This window comes from Fukomys damarensis, unplaced genomic scaffold, assembly GCF_012274545.1.
Source record: "Fukomys damarensis isolate Sample0158 unplaced genomic scaffold, DMR_v1.0_HiC HiC_scaffold_7, whole genome shotgun sequence".
NCBI classification, from domain to species: Eukaryota; Metazoa; Chordata; class Mammalia; order Rodentia; family Bathyergidae; genus Fukomys; species Fukomys damarensis.
Genome location: NW_022900919.1, coordinates 7,466,753 through 7,490,311, shown reverse-complemented (window position 1 = coordinate 7,490,311; position 23,559 = coordinate 7,466,753). Strand labels below are relative to the sequence as shown.

At 42.4% G+C, this 23,559-nt stretch overlaps 1 protein-coding gene across 2 annotated transcripts in view; it reads left to right on the top strand.

Moving 5' to 3' along the window:
- The window catches only part of Lrrk1 (leucine rich repeat kinase 1), a 120,643-nt gene that overhangs the window by 25,646 nt on the left and 71,438 nt on the right, over positions 1–23,559 (top strand). The window contains exons 2-3 of one of the 2 annotated variants that reach the window (XM_010611069.1): positions 9,798–9,964; positions 20,199–20,342. In XM_010611069.1, coding sequence (XP_010609371.1) covers positions 9,798–9,964; positions 20,199–20,342 — 311 coding nt within the window. Of the gene's footprint in view, positions 1–9,797; positions 9,965–20,198; positions 20,371–23,559 lie in introns of both variants that reach the window. The other variant, XM_010611068.1, reaches the window with a different exon arrangement.

Genomic DNA, 23,559 nt, shown 5'->3' with positions numbered 1-23,559 from the left:
AAATGATGTCCTAACTCTTCAGTATTTAAAACCATAATGGATTCCACAAAGGTCAGAATAGAAATAGTTTTTAACATTTTTTGTATCTTTGTATTGTACCATTTTATATTGTATCGGTGGGTGCTGAGTAAAGGAACTGTCCTATTTCTGTGATTTTCATTCTTGCAGGCAGATGGCTTTTCTCTCTTTACCAGCTCAGTTTTTGTCTGCTGACCATCCCAAGCCCCCCAAGCATCCTAGCTTGGTGAAGAGCAGTTTTTGCTGTAGTTGTGTATATCTGAAATGTACCAATAAACTTAATGACAACAGAAAAAAAAGTAAACTCCGGGATATATGCAGCTCCACTCTTGAGCTGTTTCTGTCTGTCTCAGCAAGCTGTGTGCCCAAGGTCTAGCTGAGCCCATAGAAGGTATCAAGTATGTATAGAATGAAAGAGCAATAAATAAATGAATTTTTGAAAGAGAAACTAAAGTTAGGAAAGATTCATCTTTGGAGCTGTGTTTCTCTTTTTCTGCTGCAGAAAATTCATGGAGGAATTGGTTTCAATTTCTTCTCTGGCTTTTTCCATCCAAGGAGACAGAATCGTGTCACCTTTAGTTACCACATCCTCGGCAGGCACACTCTGTGCCAGCTAAGAGTCTTGCATTTAATTGAGTGCGTAGCGTAGAACGCAGAAGGCTGGACTTTGATGGTAGTGGCCTAGATCTCAGCTATGTTGTAGAAAGATGGATGGGGGCAGCTTCTTTAACCACCCAAAACACCAGCACTTCATGATAAGTGAAGAAGGGTTGAGACGGCCCGCCTTGTGGGTGTTGGGAAAAAGGTGGGTGTCAACTGGACATTTCCTAGAGCGTCTTGCAGGGTTCAACAAATAACACCAATGATAAATGAACTATTATTATAAACCACTGAATTTTCTCTCTTAAAATCTGAGACATCTATGGCAGTATTTGATCCATGAGCTTTTCTTGGTCTTTATCCTTGGTTCTAAAGCAATGGAGGACTGGGGATTTGGCTCAGTGGTTCCGCTGCCTGCTTCTCAAGCGCAAGGGCCTGAGTTTGATCCCTGGTACCAAAAACAAAGCAAAAGGTATAAAGCAATGGAGTCAAAACTTGGGGAACCTAGAGCAAACAGTTGCTTCTGTTTATCTAATCCCGTTGCAGAATTAGCTCAGCAAGCCAGGCTGAAAGTGGTCAACTTTTTGCTAGATGCATTTCATCTTTTAATACATGTTTTTTTTTCTTAATTTCAAAAGAGCATTATAAGCTCTGTGTATTGAGCAACAGAGAATAACAAAAATAGAAAATAATCTTCCAATCATTTCACCTGCTGAGGGCAACCAGCACTCACTTCTGTGCCTTTCAGGTCTCCTTAAAGAAAACCAGTTCTTGAGGCCAGGGGATGTAGCTCAGTGGCACTGCGCTTGCCTGGCAAGGGCAAGGTCCTGAGTTTGATCCCCAGTACCAAAAACAGAGAGAGTCGGTTCTTACAAAGTTCACTATATTCATTAGGAGTCCTTCTTTTCAAAACGTTTCAATTATACATGATCTACAGACCAGTAATAAATGCTTTCATTGTGGCTGTTTCCAGTGTTCTTGTTCTGCGTTCTCTCCATTATGCTTTTATGTGGCATGTCCCATACTCTGTGCTTGGCTTAGTATGAGTAGCCATTCCTGTGCTCTCCTCAGTCCTCAACATCCTCAGTTTTAGCCCTGACAGCGTAGCAGTCCTGCACGTGGGAGTCCGGTAAGCGGAGTGGAAGCTCCCGATCTCTGGAATGAGGGAGCGCCCGTTGCCACTTGCTTGCTCCTCCAGCCCCTCCGGTTCTGCAGCTTCTCCAACCAGTGTCCCGATCTGTAAATAAAGGTGACCAGCAGAACACTTCCTTCTCAGCATTGCTGTCAGCCCTGAATTAAATTGCATAAATCAGGGCCACAGTCCAGTGTGCCCTGGGAGTGACTTTACTGTAAACCGCTCCCAGCTTCCCTGGCCTTGGCCATTTCCAGGTTGGCAGGCTGTCCCTCAGCTACCACAGGTGGCTCAGCCTGGAGTCAGGAAGGGGTCTTTTCATTCGTACCACATTCTTTCTGCAGGTGACTTCCTAGGGGAGAAAACCACGGGTGAGCGTGCAGGACCTCCCCAACAGTCTTGGTTTACCGCGTTTTTGTGTCATTTGCATGGCCTCCTGCAATGGCAATTCGCCATAGAATATGCCAGTGTCACCACATGCCGGCCAGCAATGAACGTCAGAAGGCTTCACATTTTTCTCAGTATCAGGTGGATGTCACATGGCATTTTAGGATTAATTGTGATTTATATTACTAAAGAAAATTGGCTGTTTTATATGTGATTGTCCCTCCCTGGAACTCCCTGTGTATATAACTACCCATCTCTTTATTTTATTTTATTTTTCCAGTCCTGCGGATTGAACCCAAGGCCTTTGCACTGAGCTACATGCCCAGCTCCCCCCGCCCCATTTTTGTATTTTCTGCTTTTATTTTGAGACAGGGTCTCTCTACATTTCTAAGTTCCCAGGCTACACTTGCAATCCTCCTGCCCCAGCTCCCAGAGTGCTGGTATAACAGCTACCACACTCAGCTCTGTCTCCCTTTCATCGACAAAAGTTTCCAGTGATTTGGTGAGAATCAGACTTGCAGTGGGTGATTTGGTGAGAATCAGATTTCTCGTGGGTGATTTGGTGAGAACAGCCAGGAGGAAGTTGCAAGTCTGGGCCGGGAGCTCGGCTGGAACGAGACCTGCTCACTTCTGAGGAGAGCTGGTCCGTGTGGGCTCCCGCAGGCCCCTGCTTTCTTCTCTGATGCTGGTGGAGGGGCAGTGGGATGAGGCTGAGGACCGGCCATCTGGAGCCAGGGGGAAATTGCCACCCAGGGTCACCCCAGGGGCTGTATCATTCTCCCTCCCCTGCACACTTGCAGCCTCTGCATCTTCCCTGAAGAAATAAAGGGTTGGATTTCACTGTAATGCGACCCAGAGATGAAAACTGCTGCTGAGGCTAAAACCCCCGAACGTTATCTAGGGAAGACCAGAGCACCCTGCCTGCTGAAGATCTGTCACCCCAGGGCCACGAAGGCCAGCCAGCCCCTGCAGTGCAGGGCGGTGTCACCTACAGGGAGGGCCACCTCTGTCCCTGGTGCTGTGACCCATGGGGACCAATGGAAGATGGCACAGGAAGGTCATTAAGCAGCTATGATCAGGTTGGTAGCATCTTAAAGTTTACTTGTGTTTGTTCTGCAGTGAGCTATGGGTTGATGGTTCACTTTCAATTTTTGCTACTCAATGGATGGAAGTGAATGCAGTTTTTTAAGTATCACAGATGTGCAAGTAAAATAGCAGTATCTTTTCTAAGAGACACAAACATGTCTCTCACATGGGAGGATGTCACACATTTTGCATTGACAAACATTTGCCTTATCCTGAGTGTGACATTAAACCTTAGAAAATAAAAGCCACTGGTCATAGAACTTCCCTATTGCCCTGGATTTTAAAATAAAACTATAGATACAAAAATTGTACTATAGTCATTGTCTGAGGAGAGACAATTTAGCAAGTCCTGTTGTTCAAGAAGAAAAGGTAAGGATGACAGCAGGACAGAAAATTCTCAGGGACCAGCAGACAAAGGAGGTTCTTTTGAGCTGTGCCAGAACAGCAGAGTGCCCTGCTACAGGGATGCATTTTCTCTGATATGCGCAGAATTTCATTTCACCAGAACACCGAAAGACAGCTAATTTCTGCTGCTTTTTCTGTAGTTAGAATAATTTGTTTCTCTAAAACATGAACTATGACCACAGTATTTTGATACTGAGTTATTAATGACTAAACTCATTTCTCCTAGAAATGGAAGAGTACGTGAAACACATACAGCATGACTGAAAGCATTTACTTTTGAATAGAGTATTAAAATAAAGGGAAGGGCAAAATGATATGCTGGTTCCAAAGGTTTTAAAACACTGTTTTTAGAGACTTTTTACATAGTGAACTTTAACTTACCATTTATGTCCAGCTCTTACCATACCAAGACATAGCTGGTGTTAATATTTATCATCAACCAAGAGTGTGTGCGCTCGTGAGCACAGAGCTTGTTGTAAACATTTGTTGTGTTCTGGATTAACTCTACTGTGCCGTAGTCTTGACCCTAGCCACTCAGTACATTTATATTCTCTCCCTAGTTCCCACTTCTAATTGATCGTTTACCAAAATCAAACAAGCACCACCAACTAAATGTTTTTTTAAAATGAACTGCACTATCAGTTTACACCTCTCTTCCTTTACTTAGTTAAGTACTCAGTTAAGCATACTAATATATATTAAAAGTAGATGAGATTCCTGTTTGTAATTATCTGTGTGTGAGTTGCAAACTTGTATTGCTATATTGGAAAATGACACAAATTATAATATATAGAACAAGTAGTATTAGATTCGGAAGTAAACTGTTCTAATGTTCTGTTATTTTATTAGCAGCTCTTGCTATTAATTTGGGACAGTAATGTCTTATTGAAATAGAATAAGTTTGGAAGATTTATATGTTTTAATATGATTTATATGTTTAATATAAATTTTAAATCTGTTAAGAATACATTAGAACTTTTAGGCTTTAGCACATTTTAAATCTGTATTAGGAGTACATTTAGAACTGAACAAATTGATGAAAAAGTATAAACAACTAAGTATGAGTAACTGAGTAATCTCAAATAATTTAAATATATTTCTATTTCAACTGACAGATCTATAGTACTTTTGGCCAAAAAAAATTTTTTTTTCTACTTCTAGGAAAAGATGTTGGATGGTGGCAGGAAGGGTTTCTGTTTTTTATGTATTTCTGTATTATTTAATTTTCCAATTAAATGTTTTATTACCTGTGAGATTTATTTAAATTTGAATAAAGTGGTGATATCTTTCTATGACAAAGAACTTAGAAAGTAAAGTCTTTCCTGATTCTGTCCTGATTCTCCTCTGCTTGTCCTTACTGCTGATTATTAGCATGTATTTTTTTCCTTTCAGCCTACATAAGTGTTAACCACTCTGTTTATAATTTCTGGAAATTAAATGAAGTTGGGAGATTAAATTGAATGCATTAAGAGCTGTTTTTCCACCGTGTTCTTCCAACAATTCGGTCAGACTAGAGCTCCAGCTCGCAGGCTCAGGGATAGTGAATACTCTCATTGCCCATGCAACTCAAGAGCATCAGATTCAAAACTGAAAACCACAACATGGAACAATGTTGAGAGAGACTCAAGCGGGCTCTGGAATCGTACTGTTTACTCCACATGCCTAGCCATCTGTAAGCATCATGTTACAGTAAAATTGCCTTTGTAATTTCACATGTGCCACAGGACCTACACGTAGCCTTAGTCCCACCTTCACAGTGTCCCTTTACCAGGTCTTCAAGGTTTAACTGTTTGTATTTACGTTCCTAACACACAAGAAAAAAAGGATACTTCCTGCCTGTTCTTGCATGTGTGGGATGTGCAGAAACATAGGCCCACACCCACTTGTCTTTTGCTAGAGAGCAGAATTTTTATTTAATTCTGAACGATGAGCCGTGACATAATTAAGTACCTCCTCCTGGTGAAGGACACTGCCTTGATTCCACCTCCTTCTCACCCCTGCTAATGGCCTTTCTCCCTCTGGCCTCTTAGATGCCTCAGCGTCTCTGGCTGTAAATAATTAATGGGGTCTGTCAGTGTGTGTTGGGAAGCGATGCTGCCTTACTCACATGTATAAGCATTTACACACTGAGCCTTATCCTGATCCCTCCTTCCAAAAATAGCCGTCACTTCTCTAAAACAACCCAAACCCTCAAATCTTCCCTTTAAACTGCGCAATGTCATTTCAGGAGTGGTGCCGGTTGTGTGTGACGATGATCCATTTTCAAGGATTTGTAGAACAGTTGCCCTGGGAATGGTGCATGTTGCGGCTTGGGATGAGTTGTAAAAGCCCTGGATGATACAAAAGGGCTTTTTCTCTGTACGCAGCTCGTCTGTGCCTTCCTACATAACTGGGGTTTTCTGTGTTGGTGGTGGAACGCACTCTATGCCTTATCGTGGGCCCTGCATGTAGGGTTTACTGTTATGACTCACATTTTTTCCTGACGTGGTATCGTGAACATTTTCAAACTTGAAAAAAATTAATCCAGCCTACACCCCTATGCCCGTCCCCTAAAATATACCCTAAATCTGGTCTAAAATTGCCCTGTCACATTTCTCTCCATTCCATTTTTAGTGCATTTCAACCTATCCTGTAAATATCTGGACTCCTTCCCCTTAAACACCTCAGCATACCTGTTATTGACTAAGGTTTGATATTGTCTGTAGTTGCTTTTTAGTTAAAGGGTACAGCAAGTGAAAATGCACAGATCTTAAGTGGACTTTCGATAAGTTTTGTCAAGTACAGCACCTGTGTAGTGCAAACCCCAACAAGATCCAGAACCATGGACCCAAACAATGCCCTTTCTCTGATCAACTTCACTGTTTGCCCTGTCCCCAAGAAACATTCTTCTGATGTTGGGTGTTTTTTTTTAACGCAAAGTAGAACAACTTATAAACGGCATCATTTTGTGCATGGTTTCTTTCACTCAGCATTATGTTTTTGAGATGCGTATCAGTCATTTTATGGATCGATAGTTCATTGCTTCTTATCGTTCAGTAGTCATTACTAGACCACATTTTGTTCAGTCCATTCTCCTTTGGGTGGGCAATGGGCCTGTTTATAGCTTGGACATATTGTGACTACAGCTGCTACATGAACACTTCGATAACTTTTTTGGACATGTTTGTCTTGGTAAGTATCTAAGGATGGAATTGTGAATCCTAGGACCAGTGCATGTTTAGTTTTATAAGAACCATCAGAGTGCTTTCCAAAGTTACGATGGCATGTTACTCTTTAATCAATAATTTATGGGCATTGTGGTCTCTCCATATCTTCACTAAGTACTGTCAGTCTTTAAAAATAAAACTGAGTTGCTCTGTTGGGAGTATCATGGTGTCTAGTTGTGGTTTTAATTTGAATTTCCTTAATGACTAATGATATTGAGCTCTTTGAATATCTTCCACTGTTCAAACCTTGACCCATTTCTCATAGAGTTGGCTTTTTATTATTGAGTTACAGGGATTCTTGTATTCTAAGTACCATACCTTTTCAGATATGTTTTGCAAATATTTTATTCCAGCTTACAAATTGCCTCTTCATTAATGAGTGGGGTTTTCTTATGAGTAAGTTTTAAAATTTTTGATGAAGTTTAAATTAGCCTTTTCCCTTTCATGGTTGTTATCTTTTACGGCCCCTTGAACTAGTCTACTTTTTGTCACTAACAAAATAGCCAACAGGATAGTTATAAAGAAAAAGAAGTTTATTTAGTTAGCGCTCAGCTTTGGTGGCCCAAGGGTGTGGCATCTGTGTGTCTCCTCAGTTCTCATGAGGACCTTGTGGTGAATGGCAATGCTGAGGTACATTTGAGGACAGACAGAAGAGGCAAGAGCTGAGAGAGGAAGGAAAGGGGCCAGGAGTGCCCCTTTAACAACGCTTAAGTGCGAACTACCAAAGGATCACAGAAGATGCTACCTCATACTTTTGGTGACCTGAGGGCCTTGAAGGCCTCACCCCTGAAGATTCCGCCACTTTTTCCAATAGTTCCACCCTAGGGACCAAGGCTTTCATCAAGGGGGATCCTTGGGCAACACAAACCACACGCATCTAAGGAACCTTTGCTTCTTTTCAGATTATGAAAATAGTCACCTGTGTGTTTTTCTGGGAGCTTTCTTCTTTTAGCCTTTATATTTAAGTCCATGATCCATCTCAAATGAATTTTGTGTATTCTGAGAAGTAGGGAACAATAATCTTTTTTTATTCATTGAGGATGTCCAATAATCAGCACTATTTGTTGAAGAGACTTTGATTTTTCCCTATGCATTGCTTTGGCACCCTTGTCAAAAATCAGTAAGATATATAAGTATAAGGCATTTCTCAACTTTTTATTCTATCCCATGGGAACTCTTTGGCTATACTAATACCACTGTCTCAGTTACCATACTTTTCAGTAAGTCTTGAAATCAGGTAGTATGCGTTCTCTAACAAGATTGCTTTGGATATTTGAGCTTCTTCAAATTTCCATATAAGTTTAAGAATCACACTGTCAATTTCTGCCCACCCAAAAAGCATACTAGAATTGTAGTTGAAATTAAATTGAATCTGTTGATAAAGATCAGGACAAATTGACATCTTAACTGTATTGATTCTTCTCATCCATAAACATGGGATTTCTTCCCATTATATAGCCCTGCTTAATTTTTCTCAGCAGAATTCTAGAGATTTTTGTGTACGAATCCTGCCTGTCTTTTGTTAAATTAATTTCTCAGAATGTAATTTTATGCTATTATAAATAGTATTTTAATGTTAGCTATTACTACATGATTCATTTTTGTGATGTGTATGTTTGGAAGCCAAATGTATTCAGAATTCATTTACACTTAAAAAATATTCAAAAGCCTGTTCCTTCACAGAGGTAGCAATGAGAAGAGCAGATCATCCCCACCCTGAGAAAGCAGTCATCTGTCCCAGTTTGCCTCTTATTGGCTGTGTGAACCTGGCCAGGAACAAAAGAATTCTCTTCCTATTTCTTCTATCGCTCAACACAATCAGAATTTAACTCATTTATGACAGTCATTTGTATAATACCTAGAGATATAAAGCTTGTAACTCTGGTTTACTGTCCCTTTTGGATATCTGGTAGAAAACCCTGGAATTTTCTCCCCAGAGAGAAAATTACATAAACACGCACACATACACACACACATACAACTTAGTTTTGTACAACTTAGGGATGTTCAGGGAATTTTTGAAGCCTCTTTGTCAGCCGTTGGGACCCACAGATTCTCAATTATGAACCTCTGTTCTGGAGAGATTTGGATGGGGACACATCTCCTTTACCTCTGTTTCTTCAGTACTCAGGGCAGTAATCGGCTATGTCCCAACATTTATAGAATGAATGGCCCAGCAGTGCTGTGTAGAATGGCCTCATAGTGCTCAGCCTTCCACAACACTTGCCTCTCCTCCCGAGAAGCACCAGGCATGCATTTTACCTGGAGAAGCCCCACGCCTTTTCCATCTAGTACGGGCAAGTGTGTACTATTAGAGAACAGGGCTGCATCCACAGCCAAGCCACAGTCCAGATAGCCAGAAGGGCAGTCAGGAGGCATCTGAGGGACAGCCTGGGCTAGTCATGCCCGTGGTCCAAGCATGCTCAGGACCCTGAGTGCTGGGCATTGCCCAACATTTTAGTGTGGCACATCTGTGCAGGGATAGGTGCAGAGTGAGGGCTGCAGATCCTAAATCCTGTGCCCTTTGTGGGGTTTTCTGGGCAGGGAAAGTGTATGGATTTCCATTTCTTCAAGGATTACTCTACCCTCCAAGGGACACAGCAGTTGGGCTGTTTGACAGGGGCCACCTGCTCTCCCCTGAAGCCCTAGACCCTCCACCTTCCTCTGTGAAGTCAGCCCAGCCGCTTCCCACCAGACAGCTGCCCTCATGCCTTGGCACAGCTCCAAGTGGCAGCTGTTTTGCTGCAAAACTCTGAGCTGTGTGCACCTGCCTGCTGCCTGTGCAGATATCCTGGCCCTGGGAATTCTCTTCCCACAAGGCTGCAGGTCCCCAGGCCATTTTTTCTGTTCCTACAGCACCCGGAATTGTCATGGACAGGGCATCCCTGTGTTGTCATATCTGATGATTCCTATGCCACACTGGCTGTGATGGTGACGCTGTATGTGTGCTTCTTCCCACGCAGGTACCAGGGACATGGGCAGCAAGCTGTCCACGCCAGGTGGGGACTCTGCAGCATTGCGGTCCCCCAGGATGGAGGGCATTCACGCTGCATACAGACAGGGAGACCTCAGCAAGGCCCGAGACCTGCTCAGGGAGGCCTGTGAGGACAGCGCATCCCAGCTGGAAAAGGTAGAGTGGATGTCGGCCTGGGGGCCACCACCGGTCCTGGGTTGGATGAAGTTTACTGTCAGATTATCAGCAGAATCTTAGTGGGGGTTTTGCTGTATTCTGAAAATAACCCCTTCTGCACGTAAAGGCGTGAGGGCCATGCCTTTCGGGTCTACTTTTTCACGTTATCATGGAAGCAGGGCCCTCGACACTTCAACATCAGGCCTTGGAGGGATCAGAGAGGGGCCTCTGGAATGTAAAGCACCCAGTGCCATCTGAAGATTCAACCTCCCAATGCTTTTGCAGTGTTTCCCATTATAAAAACAGCTCATGCTCAAAAAAAGGAAATTTAGAAAATATGTAAATGTAAGGGGGAAAGTAGCCGTATTCTTAATAACACCTACGCAATCCCACTTAACAGTTTTCATTTCTTTTTTTCCAATCCGCATCTAGTGTACAATGATGTTGTTTCTGTGTGATGCAGTCACAGCATATGTGTAGTTTTTCATATACTTCTCACCTAATATTTTAAGAATTTTCTGTATGACTCTGAGTTCCTTATAAGGATCACCTCAATAGCTACATGATGTCCCATCTCATAGAGAGACCATAATTTAAGTTTAATTTTTTCCTCTTAGTTGGATATTCAGGTTGTTTCTAATTTCTTACTAATATAAATAATGCTGTATTGAACGTTTCTGCCTAATTCTTTGCTTTATTGCAAGGCTGTTTTCTTAGCATAGGTTTGCAGGAACAGAGAACGTGGACATGAGCATTTTTAAAGATTTGGAACACATGAAAAACTGTTTTCCAAAATATGTGTACAAATAGCCCTCCCTCCCATGATTCAAGAGGATCAATGCTGTATTCTTGCCCTTGTGAGGAATGAGAGTTGTATGTTATCATGGAAACACTTTATTGAGGTTTTATTTGTAATACTTTGATTAGCATAAGCTTAATATATCTCTTTTAATAAAAGTTAGAAATCATTCCATTCTTAGACTTCTAGTCTTTTCTCAGAAATTTAGAAATCAGAGCATAAATCATTAAAAATAATTTTTGGGAGGACATTTGGGGTCCTCTGATTATGAATTCATCACATATCTGGCCAAAGAATACCTTCTTGTGAGATAGTCTATTACGTCTACAGGAGGAGACAGCTACATACACTTCAGTGTGTGCAGGCTTTAGGACACCTCAAAAGAACAAAATCATTGCTAGCTGCTATTTTGGAAAAAATACTAATGTAATTTTAAATAAATAAGTGAAGGACTTGGGCTTCCAGTAGAAGGAAGGAAGATGGACTAGGTACATTTTCCTTTTTATTCTTGCTAAGTGCACTTAAAAGCCCTGGATATTACATATACAGCAAGCATAAGATTCTGGAACCTAGGTAGGCATGATGGTACATTCCAGGATCACAGGTTCGAGCCCACCCTGGGGAATTTAGCAATTTAGGGAAACCTTGTCTCAAAAAAAAATGTGGGGGAACATCCCTGTTAGTGCAAAGGCCCAGGGTTCCATCCCTGGTTTTTTTTTAAAGAGGTTCTAGAAGATGAAAAGAAGAGAGACCATCTGGTAATCTCAGAACTCAAGAAAAACATAGTAATAAATATACTTGGGACAAGGGTTACCTCATATATCCCAGACTAGATGCTGAAGAAGCAGGTAACCCAGAAATACCAACTGACAAAGGAATAAAGGCCCTAAGTAAGGCCTGCTGTCTTGAGACAAAGGATCTGGCAGGGGAAAGCCTGGCAAGATTGAAAATGTACAGGCAATAACCACCCTACTTCAGCATACCATACAGAAATATTTGCAGCCCCAGTCCAAACACTCACCAGCACAGGCCAAGTAGAGATCCTAGACTTCTACCTTTGCCCTAGTCTTTCTTCTTCCATCATGGCTGGGAAGGTCAGGGGCCTGGGACATAAATCCCCAGCAGGGGGTAATGAATCCCCATCCCCATCTCCAGGGGACCCCAGTGGACCCCAGTGGACCCGTACCCTCACCCGGAACACTGGCAGCAGTGAGACACTCCTCCTATGGTTAGGGAAGAATTGTAGCAAGCCTGATGATGAACCTGAAATCCCACCCCTGTCCAGCGACACCCAGAAGTCCTTCCACCACAATGTCAGCTAATCCTGAGTGGAGTCCCTGATGTCCACTCCACCAGGCAGCAATCAGGTGGCAACATACTTTCACCTGCCAGAGCAGAGTTAGTAGTCTGAACACAATACTTAACTAAGACTCTTAAAATATATTGCCTCAAATTTCCAGATTCTAATAAAAAAATTCATACCAGGAGCCAGAAAAATACATTCCAAATATATAATAGTCAAACTTATAAAAACAAAAAAAATCAAACAAAAATCAAAACAAACAGAAATCTTAAAAGCAACCAGAGAGAGATAATTGCCTTTAGGAGGAAAATAATGAAATTGTCAAACAGTAAATGTCTCATAAGAAACCATGAAGACCAAAAGGAGATGGTGCAATAGTTTTTAAAGTGGTAAAAGAAAAAAAAATTGTCAACCCAGAATTCCATAGCCAGAGAAAATATATTTCAGGAATGAAGAGAAAATAGACATTCTGGAATGATGGAAAACTAAGAGAATAGATTTTTCAAAAGCCCTTTTCTAAAGGAATATCTTTTTTTTTAAAGTTTTCTAAACAGAGAGAAAATGAGACAAAAGGAGTTTTGAAATACTCAGAAAATGAACATGGTAAGAATAAAAATGAGTAAATAAAATTTTCTTCTAATGTTTAATTCTCTATGTTTGACGATTGAAACAAAAACTATAATATTGCCTAATGTGGCTCTTAATATAGAGAGAAGAAAAATGACAAGACAGTTATTTTATAAATGAAGGGGAGTAAAATAATACTAAGAGATAAAATGCTTAAAACAGATTTTTCTCAAACTGATAAAATGCTGAAAACAGTAGATTTGTAAAAGTTATGTATCTCTAATATAATACCTACAACAGCCACTTAAAAACAATGTAAAGAGATATACTCAGAAATACTACAGATCAATCATAATGGAATTCAAAGCATTTATAAATACCTCACAAGAAGATAGGAAAAAGAAATTAAAAATTTCAAGAAAGCAAACAGAACAAAATAACATGGCAAACATAGCCTTAGTATTGAAATAATTACATTAAACATAAATTGTCCAAATACACGAATTTAAAGACAGAATTTGACAGAGTGCATAAAAAAGTATAAGCAACTACATAGTCTGTGAGAAACTCACTTTAAATACAGTGGTGTATGTAGGTTGAAAGTAAATACATGGAAAAAGACATACTCTACAAAAACTAATCAAAAGAAATCTGGAGTGGCTATATTAATATCATATAGAGTAAATTTTAGAGCAAAAATTTACAAGGGTAGGGAAAGTTGTCATATAACTGTAAAGAACTTGATCCACCAAGAAAACATAGCCATCTTAAATGTGTGTGCACCAAACAACAGAGCTGACAGATTTGTGAAACAAAAGCCAAATTAACTGAAAGGAGAGCTAGATACAACTACAACCTTGGTTAGAGACTTTGACACTCTCTCTGCAGTTGGTAGAACAGTTAAACAGAAAATCACTGAAAGTACAAAAGAACTCCAAAGCACTGTTAACCAACAGGATCCAAATGACATTTATAAAACACTCCACCCAGTAGCATCAGGACATACAATCCTATCAAATGTCCACAGAACACATATCACATACATTATATCCTAGGCCTTGAAACAAATTTAAAGTAATTAAAATCATACAGAATATTCCTTAACCTCAGTGGGCTCAAAAATGGAAATCAGTAACAAAAAAATAATAGGAAAATCTCCAGGCACTTGGAAACAAATCATATACTTTTACATAATCCATGGGTCAAAGAGAAAGTTTCAGGAGAAACTACATTAAACTGAATGAAATAGATTAAACTGAATGAAAACTAAAATACAACATATCCAAACACATGGGATGCAAGTAGAGCTGTGACAAGAGGGAAATTCGTAGAACTAATTGCTTGCATTAGAAAAGACAAAAAAGTCTCAAATCAGTAAACTCCAATCAAGAAAACAGAAGAAGAAAATCAAGAAATTAGAAGAGCAAACTAAACCTAAAGTAAACAGAAGAAAAGCAATACTAAAAATAAGAGCAGAACACTAACGAAATTCTAAAACTGAAGAAAAGCAGTGAAATAAAGCCTGCTTCTTTGAAAGGATTGATAAAATTGGCCAGATCACTACCAAGATGAACAGAGTCAAAAGAAAAAGAAAACTTACTAATATAAGGAAGGAAATGGAGCATTGCTGCCAATCTTGCAGGCATCGAAAGGATAACATGAGAACACTATGAACAGCTCTCTGCACACAAATTTGATAACTGAGATGAAATGAGCCAGTCCTTGAACAGTAGAAACCATTACAACTCATTCCATATGAAACACACGATTGAAGTATGAAGCAAACTCCATTCATAACTTTAAATCTGTTAAAAAGAAATCCACAGGCCTATATGATGTCACTAGACAATTCTACCAAATGTTTAAAGAAGAATTAACATCATTCTTAACAGTGCTCACTTCGGCAGCGCATGTACTAAAGTTGAGAATTAACATCATTCTTACATAGTCTATTTCAGAAAATATGGGGGAATCCTTTTCAACACTTTTATGCAGCCATTATTAACCTAAAACCCAAACTAGGCAACTTTGAGTTCAGACCAATTCCACATGAGTATAGGTCCAAAAATTCAGTAATAGCTGAAAAGAATCATGTACCATGAATAAACCATGTGAGGTTTATTCTAGGGATTCAAAGCTGATTCAGTATCCAGCAGTCATATGGTGTAATTCTCCACATTGATATGTTAAGAGAAATTGGAGCCCAGTGTGGTGGCACACACCTGTAATCCCAGTACTCAGGTGGCAGAGGTAGGAGGATCGCTACAAGTTTAAGGCCAGTCTGAACTATATAGCTAGATCCTGGCTCAAAAAACCAAAAAAAAAAAAAAAAAAAATTTTTTTTAATTAAAAAAAGAGAAATCAGAAAAAAGTATTTGAAAAATTCAATACCTGCTCATAATTCTAAAACTTGTAGAAAGTTAAGAATGTTAAGAATAAAGGGGAATTTCCTCAACCTAATTAAAAAACCTATGAAATCTAAAACAAAAAACAAAAAAAAACAACTACAACTAACATCATATTTAATGATGGTCTTAATCTCTTTTCTATTGCTTTTAACAAAATACCTAAGACTGGTGATTTATAAAGAATAAAGCAGAATGGTGGTAATTTCCAAGGATACTGGAAATTCCATTCAAGAATAATTGTAACATACTATATTCAATATAATCCTATCTGGTATACTATTGAAATTTATAGCGAATGAATGCGATAAGGCAAAGAAATTAAATAAAAGGTTTATAGATCTGAAAGGCGAAAGGAAAACTAGCCTTTCTCTGCAGATGACATGGTAGTCTACACAGAAAATCTATAAAAGAAATTATCCACTAAAAATTTATAGCCGGGTCATGCCTATAATCCCAGCGCTTGGGAGGCTGAGGCAGGAAGATTGCTGTGAGTTGAGACCAGCCTGAGCTACATAGTGAGTTCCAGGTCAGTCTCAACTACATAGTGAGACCCTGTCTCACAAAATAAATAAATAAAAATAAAATTTATAAATTGGACTTCATAAAACTGAAATATTTGCTCTGAGAAATTTTCTGTTAAGAGGATAAAAAGACAAGCTCTAGAGGAGGAAATAATTGTTAACTACACATCTGACTAAGGACTCATACCTAGAAGATAAATAATCTCTAAAAATTGAACACTAAAAATCAAACAGTTCATTTCAAAAAGTATGAAATGAATGAAAAAATATTTTGCTGAATAAGCAGCAAATACCTGAAAAGCCATTCAGCATCACAGCCATTAAACAAATACAAATGAAAATCATGATGAAAAATTTCACTGCGCCTAACAGAATGGCGAAAATAACCAGTACATAGTGTAGCGCCCAATCCTGATGAGAACGCAGAGGGACGACATCCCTCCTTCATGACTGGTCAGGATGTAAAATGGTGCAGAAACTTGAGATAGTTTGGTGGTTTCTTTAAAAGCTAAAAAGATGCTTACGTTATGACGCAGCAGTTGAACTGAGCATTTAGTCTAGAGAAATGAAACTTGGGTACCCACTAAAATAAGCACGTGATTGTTCATAGCAGGGTTTTGTAATGGCCGTAAACTAGATTTAGTCAGAAACTTTCGGCAGGTGGGTGACAAGGGTTACCTCTCGGCCACGTAGAGGCACTCTGAGGAAGTAGGCAGCATCTCAGATGGTCCAGGGGCTGCATGGGGGGAAGGACACCCCGTCTCCAAATGCAGCGCATATGTGATTCCATTCCATAATTCCACAGAATTACAGAAGCGCAGCAGAGATTAGTGGTTGCCTGGCATAGGTGTGGTGAAGAGGAGAGTGGGTAAGACTGTGAGGAGGCGGCATGACGGAGATGTCTTTGGCACATGTAAGTTCTTCATCTGGACTGTGGCAGTACTGGCGGAAGTCTGCACGTACGACCCGCCTTGGACTAGCATCACGTTCCTGGTTTGCGTACAGTGCTGCAACATGGGAAGGTGTTAGCATCGGAGAACCTGGGCTACTCAGGTCTTCCCGGGATTGTTTTTGCAACTTCCTGTGAATCCCAGTTTCATAGCAGAAAGTTTCAGGAATGACGTGTGAAGAATGATTTCACTTTTATGATGTCGGAAAACTGGCAAAAGGAATCTCCGCGGGATAGTGGTTCCTTCTGGAAGGGCAGTGAAGGGAGTGGGGTGCAGCAGGGCCTCTGCACACAGGCAGTGTTCTATTCCTTGGCCTGGGGACAGCCAGGAGTGTGATCGAGTGGCAGTTCATTAACGGAATGCAAAATTTCCTCACATTTTTTTGTCAGTATGTCACCTATGATAAAAAGTTCCGTTGCCTTAGGTGGAAAGCACATTTGGATCCCTATGGATTACCCGTATGTATGGATAGGCATCTTCTGGAAGGCCTAGAATACTCTAGAAGCTAGAATGCTTGCCTTTCATAGGGGGTTTGAGAAACAGACATAAGAGGAGGCCCACTTTCTTTTTTGTATCGGGGATTGAACTCAGGTCCTTGCACGTGCAAGGCAGGCCACTGAACCGCTGAGCTAAATCCCCGGCCCTCCGCTTTCTATTTTATACTGAATTAAAGTGAGTGCATACCGCAGAGCCTCCAGGCTGTCTCTAGGCAGGGAGACAGCTCCAGCCCTTCCTGCCCTCTGGTCCCTCTTGGTCTTGGGCTGTCTCTGTGACACCACCTACCCTCCTCGTGAGGTTGGGGCTCCTAAGCCTGTAATCGCCTGGAGTCTAGACAGCTGTTAGCTGCATGAGCCACTAAATCAATCACTGTGAGTTTTCCCCATAATGCATCTGCTCTCCCGGAATGGCAGGGCTGCGGGCCCCACCCTGACAGGGTAGCAGGTCGGTGGGTTCTTCTCTGGTCATATCGAATATGTGACTTTCTACCATCCTCCAAATAATTCCAGCCCCCAACACTGTCTCACCTTGCTTCTCTCATGTATGGCCATCACAGACCCATCCACTGTACTCACAGAACCTGAGTCCTCCACATCCACCTTTTCCGGAAGGTCTTGGGTGGAAGGGAGAGAACACGGGCTCTGGAACTACACAAGCTGCAGCTCACACCCTGTGTGCCGTCACCGACTCCCTTGCAGTGGGTGCGCTTTCATTTCCTTTCATTTCATGGGGTAGCAATGCAGATGCATTCCCAGCGTGACTCGGGAGGGCGTAAAGCAGGCACTCCTCAGGGCATTGTGCAGCACGCAGGCGGAGTCCGACACATCCCGTTCGCCTTTCCAGGGCGTCCACCCACCCATCCCCGCCCTAACGTCTCACCCTGCATGATCTCCAGTGATCATTCAGCAAATTGTCAATGCTGGTTGGCGACGTTTTAAAACAGATTCCCACCTTGAACTTGACTGTAAATTCATGGAGGCCACAAATTGCCCTGGCATCCTCAGGGCTCAGCCTGGCATCTTACACATAGCAGGTCCTCTATAAATGATGGTGGCGGCAGCTGCCTCATTCCGTGCCTTGAACCTGCTGATGCACAAGCAGCCACATTCCAGAAGGGCCTGAAATGCCAATGACCCATCTCGCACGTCACCAGCCAACCCACCATCTACCTGAGCACCCTTGTTTTGGACCCCAGGAGCCTATGAAACATCAGAGCCATTTTACATTAGTCTGTGACAGCCACTGGTGGGCTGTGTGAGCTCAGGTGAGTTATGAAACCTCTCTGATCCTCTGTATCCTTGCCTTGTGTTAGTGCACTGCATGCCTCATGAGGCTCCATATATCAGAGTGGCTGGAACGCAGTTGGTGCTCAGTGAGGTCCATTTCTGGATTACCGCGTCCAAAGTCCCACTGCAGGCTCCTGGAGGGCCTTGGGCCATGGGCTGAGATCTGTGCAGTCTCTTCACCTGTCACATTCCACTGACTGTAACCGGCAGGAAGGGCCTCCACAGGGTTTACTTGCTTCCCCTTTTCCTAAATTCACTCAACTTGAATCATTTGGCATTTGAGCTGTGGCTCTGGGTCAAGAGGGGGACAGTCACATGGCCCTGATCTTCACAAAGCAGGTGACCAAGGGTCGTGCTGTTCAGTAGAAATAGAATGTAAACCACAGAGACAATATCAGACTCTCTAAGCCACGTTAAAGAAGTAAACAGCCCGGTATGGTGGTGCATGTGTGTAAACCCAGCACTTGGGAGACTGAGGCAGTTTGAGGCCAGCCTGAGTTACATACCAAGCTCCAAACCAGCCTGAACTACATAATAAGACCTTTGCTCAAAAAATAAGAACAAGAAGGGGGTGGAGGGGACAGAAACAGAAGAAATGTTAATATTATTTTATTTAACCTGATTATAGCTGGTTTCCAACTCGCTGTGGTTTGTCTTATGGGATATGATAAAATACAGTGAATGCTTAGGCTTCTAAAACTTTACCAGAGTAAATGACACATTGCCCGTAATCCCTCTTGGAACGCTCCCTGTGCTCCCCACACACTCACCCATCGTTCTTGCCACTCTGAGGCAGTTCTGGAAGTGCTCTTAAGTCGTGCTCTGGTGGCTCCCTCGATATCCTGCATCAGCTCAAAACATGCGCCGTTCCAGGCCATTTTGACTTTGGGGAGGAGCTGGAAGTCACTTGGTACCAGGTCTGGCGAATGAGGTGGATGAGGACACAGCATAATATTTTATTTGACGGGCATTCCCTTGAATGTTTGATCAGTGAAGGGTGATCAGCAAATACAGTGAACGTTTAAATTAAAATATATAGTATATAAAATATATGTTATATATTATATACAATAATATAAAATTATAAAATAAAATATATAATATATAATATAGTAAAGGACATGTTTCTTTTAACCCCCCTCATAATACACAAAATACTCTCTCTCTCTGAATACATTTATCATTGTTGGAGGTGTGTCTTTTAAGATAATAAGTTTTTTTTTAAAAAATTCAAACCTTCGCCATATTATTTGATCACCCCTCACCATGACTTTTGTTTTTGTTTTTTTGGTACCAGGGATTGAACTCGGGTCCTTGCGCTTGCAAGGCAGGCCACCGAACCGCTGAGCTAAATCCCCGGCCCCTCATCATGACTTTTGGACTAGGGGAAAACCACATGCTGTCAGTAAAATTCATTCTTGGGTTTTGAGTTTCTCTTCTTTCCTAAGCTCTGCTATGCTGTCCAGTCATGTCCCGTGGTGCTGGCCAGGGGCATCAGCCACAGCTCAGAGGGAGCCACACGGTCACCAGGGAAAAGAGCTGTGGCTCCAGGGTGCTGTGTTGTGAATCTAGGGTGGGACACCTTAGGTGGATCCAATGCATTTTTGACTTACAGCATTTGCAATTTATGATGGATTTATTTGGAATGCCACTCACTGTAGACCGAGGAGCATCTGTGTATATTAAAGATCATTTTTCCAACACATAATCAACTTAGCAGTGAGCTAGTTTACCTTTCCTACGAGGTCTCTGAAATCATGTGACTTTCCATTACAAGCTGAGCATGGCAGGAGTTGCCAACCTGGGCTGGGAAGGCCCAGCCTTAGCCCGACTTCAAAGTCACGTCCCTTGGTGGTTCTAGACCGAGCTTGTCTCATGGAAGCCCTGTTGTGTTCTGACCAGGGTCAGCTCCTGAGCATCTCTGCAGCCCACGGGGATCTGGAGATGGTCCGGTATCTGCTCACCGAGAAGCAGGTGGAGCTGTCCACGGAGCCCACGGATGACAACCCAGCCGTGGTGGCCACACATTTGGGGCACACTGAGGTTGTACAGGAGTTGCTGGAGTCCTTGGCAGGTAAATCACAGCACACTCGCTCCTTACCTCCCCTCCGGGCCCTCTTCTTAGGCTTCAACCAAAATTCTTGTTTCTTCGTGATTTCAGCATTGAGATCAAGAAATCTGGGGCATCCAACTGACCCCCAAACAAAGGTGTCTCTGCAGATGCCTGTTGACCTGTGAGGGAAGCACTCATGATCACCCTGGATAAAGAATATAGCCCTATGCAGCTTGTTGAATTGACTGTTTTTAGGACAGTTTGAGGATTAAAAAAATTGATATGAAAGTACATTGTTCCCCTCTACTCCCTACATGCATTCCCCTGTTATTTACATTTTGTATTAGTTAGGTACATTTGTTTTCATTGATAAACCAATACTGACATATTATTACTGAACTCCACACTTACAGTTTACAGTAAGACTTATTCTCAATGTCACAGTCTGTCAATTTTGACATTTGTAAAATAACGTGAATCCACCATTACTGTGTCACACAGAATAGTTTCATCTATTCTGTGTCTGTTCAGCCCTTCCTCCCCCAGCTTTTAACAAACACTGATCTTTTGCTGACTCCATGCTTTTGCCTTTTCTAGAATGTCCCATGGTTGGACATGGTTCCACTGAATCTAGCCTGATTGGTTTGTGTTACCTAACAATACATGTGTTTTCCTGACTCGATAGCTCATTCTTTTTATGACTGAATGATATTTCATTGTATGGATGAGCCGGGCTGTGTTACAGCTGTAGCTCTGTCTCTGGTCGTCCCAAGATGTCCTGTAATCTCCCACAGTGGCCTGGGCTCAGCAATCACGAACAAGTCCAGGCAGACAGCGCTACCAAGATAAGCCTGGGCAGACCCAAAAGATGGTCTCTAGGAGTGGGAATTTCGCTGGGGACCAGGGCTGACTTTGTGCACTTAGAAGAGCTCCACTCTTGGTTTAATACTCCGTAGTTATCATCTTGAAAGTTTTCATCGTTTTTTTGGTGGGTACCGGGGATCAAACACAGGTCCTTGCATTTGTGAGGCAGGTGGTAGAACCACTGAGCCAAATCCCGGCCCCTCATCATTTATAAGAGGTCCTATTTCTTTTTTCACTTTGCATCGAGCCCCAATCATCAAGTGGCGCTTCTTTTGCAGGTGCCCACCTGTGTGGTTTGAGACAGATCTATTCTGAGTTAGTCCAAGCTGGGGTCCCCTCACTTGCTGGAGGGGAATGAGGTTGTGGGTAGAAATCAGGACAATCTTTGGAGCCACAGAAGGGGCAGGATGAGGCAAAGAATAAAAGGGCTGAGAGCAGCCTGGGCCGCCTTCAGGAGCCAAAGGCTGACCCTTTCTCAGAGACCCCAAGATTAAATTAGCTCTGTTCTAGCCCTGAAGAGTCTATATCAGCAATGTAATCATGCTGAGGTTGGAGTCTACACAGGTCTGGGAGCTGCAGAGAGAGGCTAACATCTGAGGGAGGCTTTCTGGGGTGAGTAGGAGTTTACTTAGCTCACAAACAAGAGGAGGACTTGGGTTGCCTGCTTTCACAAGCAGGAAGCTGGGCTGGGACTCAGCATGGTTTTCATCTGCTCTTTCATCTCTGGGCAGTTGTTGAGAACTGAAGGATTCCAGAACATTGTGGTGGGCCCCCCAGGAAGTGCACAGATGGGCGGAACAGTGTGTGCTGCTGGAAATTCCTGTGCTGGAGGGAAAAAAAGACAGCTTTGGCAGGAGCAGAGTAATCCAGAAGACAGACAAGAGGCAGCGCGACAGCAAAGCAGGGCTTGAAGAGCAGAGTGGTGAGAGGTTGATAGGAGAAGGTTCTTTGAACTCTGCTGGGCCATAATTCCTAGTCTGCGGAGCTGCTGATGGGGAGGAGTGGACACCAAACTGGGGCTTCCTCTGAGTGTCAGGTTTAGGCCTCAGAGAAGCTGTGTATGGTTTTCTGTGGCTAAGAGGTTACCCTTTGGCTTCAGACAAAACAGGGTTTGAGTCTTGCCTTTGCCGTTTACCAAATATGGGGCCTTTATCAAGTCTCCAACCTCTCTGAGCTTTGGTTTCCTCTGATTTCTTAACGCCACGGTTCTGAACTATAACAGTCTGTCTCAAGATTGACGCATCAGCCAGGATGACAACTTGTTCTCTGGCCAGGATAACCATGCAGGGAAAGGATTAGGGATCAGGTTTGCTGTTAGTACGGCACCCATTCGTTCTGGGTGGCAGTGGAGGGTAACCGGAGGGCCCAAATTCTGTGCCGGATGTTTATTTGGTAAATTGTAATCACTTTCATCCCAGTGGGTTTCCTGGTCAGTGTCTCACCACAGAGGGGAAGGGGACACCCTTCCCACACCTGGGAGCGCTTTGGTCCCTAAGAACTCTGCACCTCTGGAAATAAGGCAGTGTCAGGTTGTGGCTGGGGAATTTCAGAAAATGAGGTCACTTTTCCATGGCATCGTGATCCTGAGGATACTGTGCTATTTTGAACTTGAAGACAGGGTAATAGGTCAGCCCACACGGTCCCTGAGCATTTGATGTGCTAAGTGTCATTTCATCCTGGGATTGAGTAGGTGATTCTTTCAGGAAGTAATCCTGACCTTTTCGGGCTGCAGAGCTAGATCTATCTCTTTTGTTAAAACTTTTAAAAACATATAATATATATGGTTTGGTTTGGTTTGGTTTGGTACCAGGGATCAAACTCGGGACCTTGCACTTGCGAGGCAGGCGCCCAGCCACTGAGCTAAATCCCTGGCCCCTAAAAATCTATATTATATGTAATATATATAGCAGGTGATTGAGAAGTGCCAGTGATCGTGCTCTGATAATGTGATGCCGTGATATGACTTGGAATCTTTTGACCCAGGCACACCGCATGCATTGTTAGTAACCCTCGCATTCAACTTGAGAGGCTAGAGTCACTGTGCCCATTTTCTGATGGGTAAACAGATGAGTTACAGAGAGGTTACGAATTATGTCCGGAATTACACAGCTAAGATAGTTTCACCCTGGGCTTCCTGTCTCCAAAGCCCTGTGAGAGTCCCGTCTGGATTTCCCTGTGTCCCTCCTTTTTACTCAGTTAAGATCACAGCGTGAGTACCACGGTGGATCTTGCTCTCCTATCCACACTCTGACAGGCAGGTGGGTTTATAGTGCTGTGGGGAATATCACAGTCCACTCTGCAGAACTGTCGCTCAGCTGGGACGGAGCAGCTAACGGGGGCGGGAGG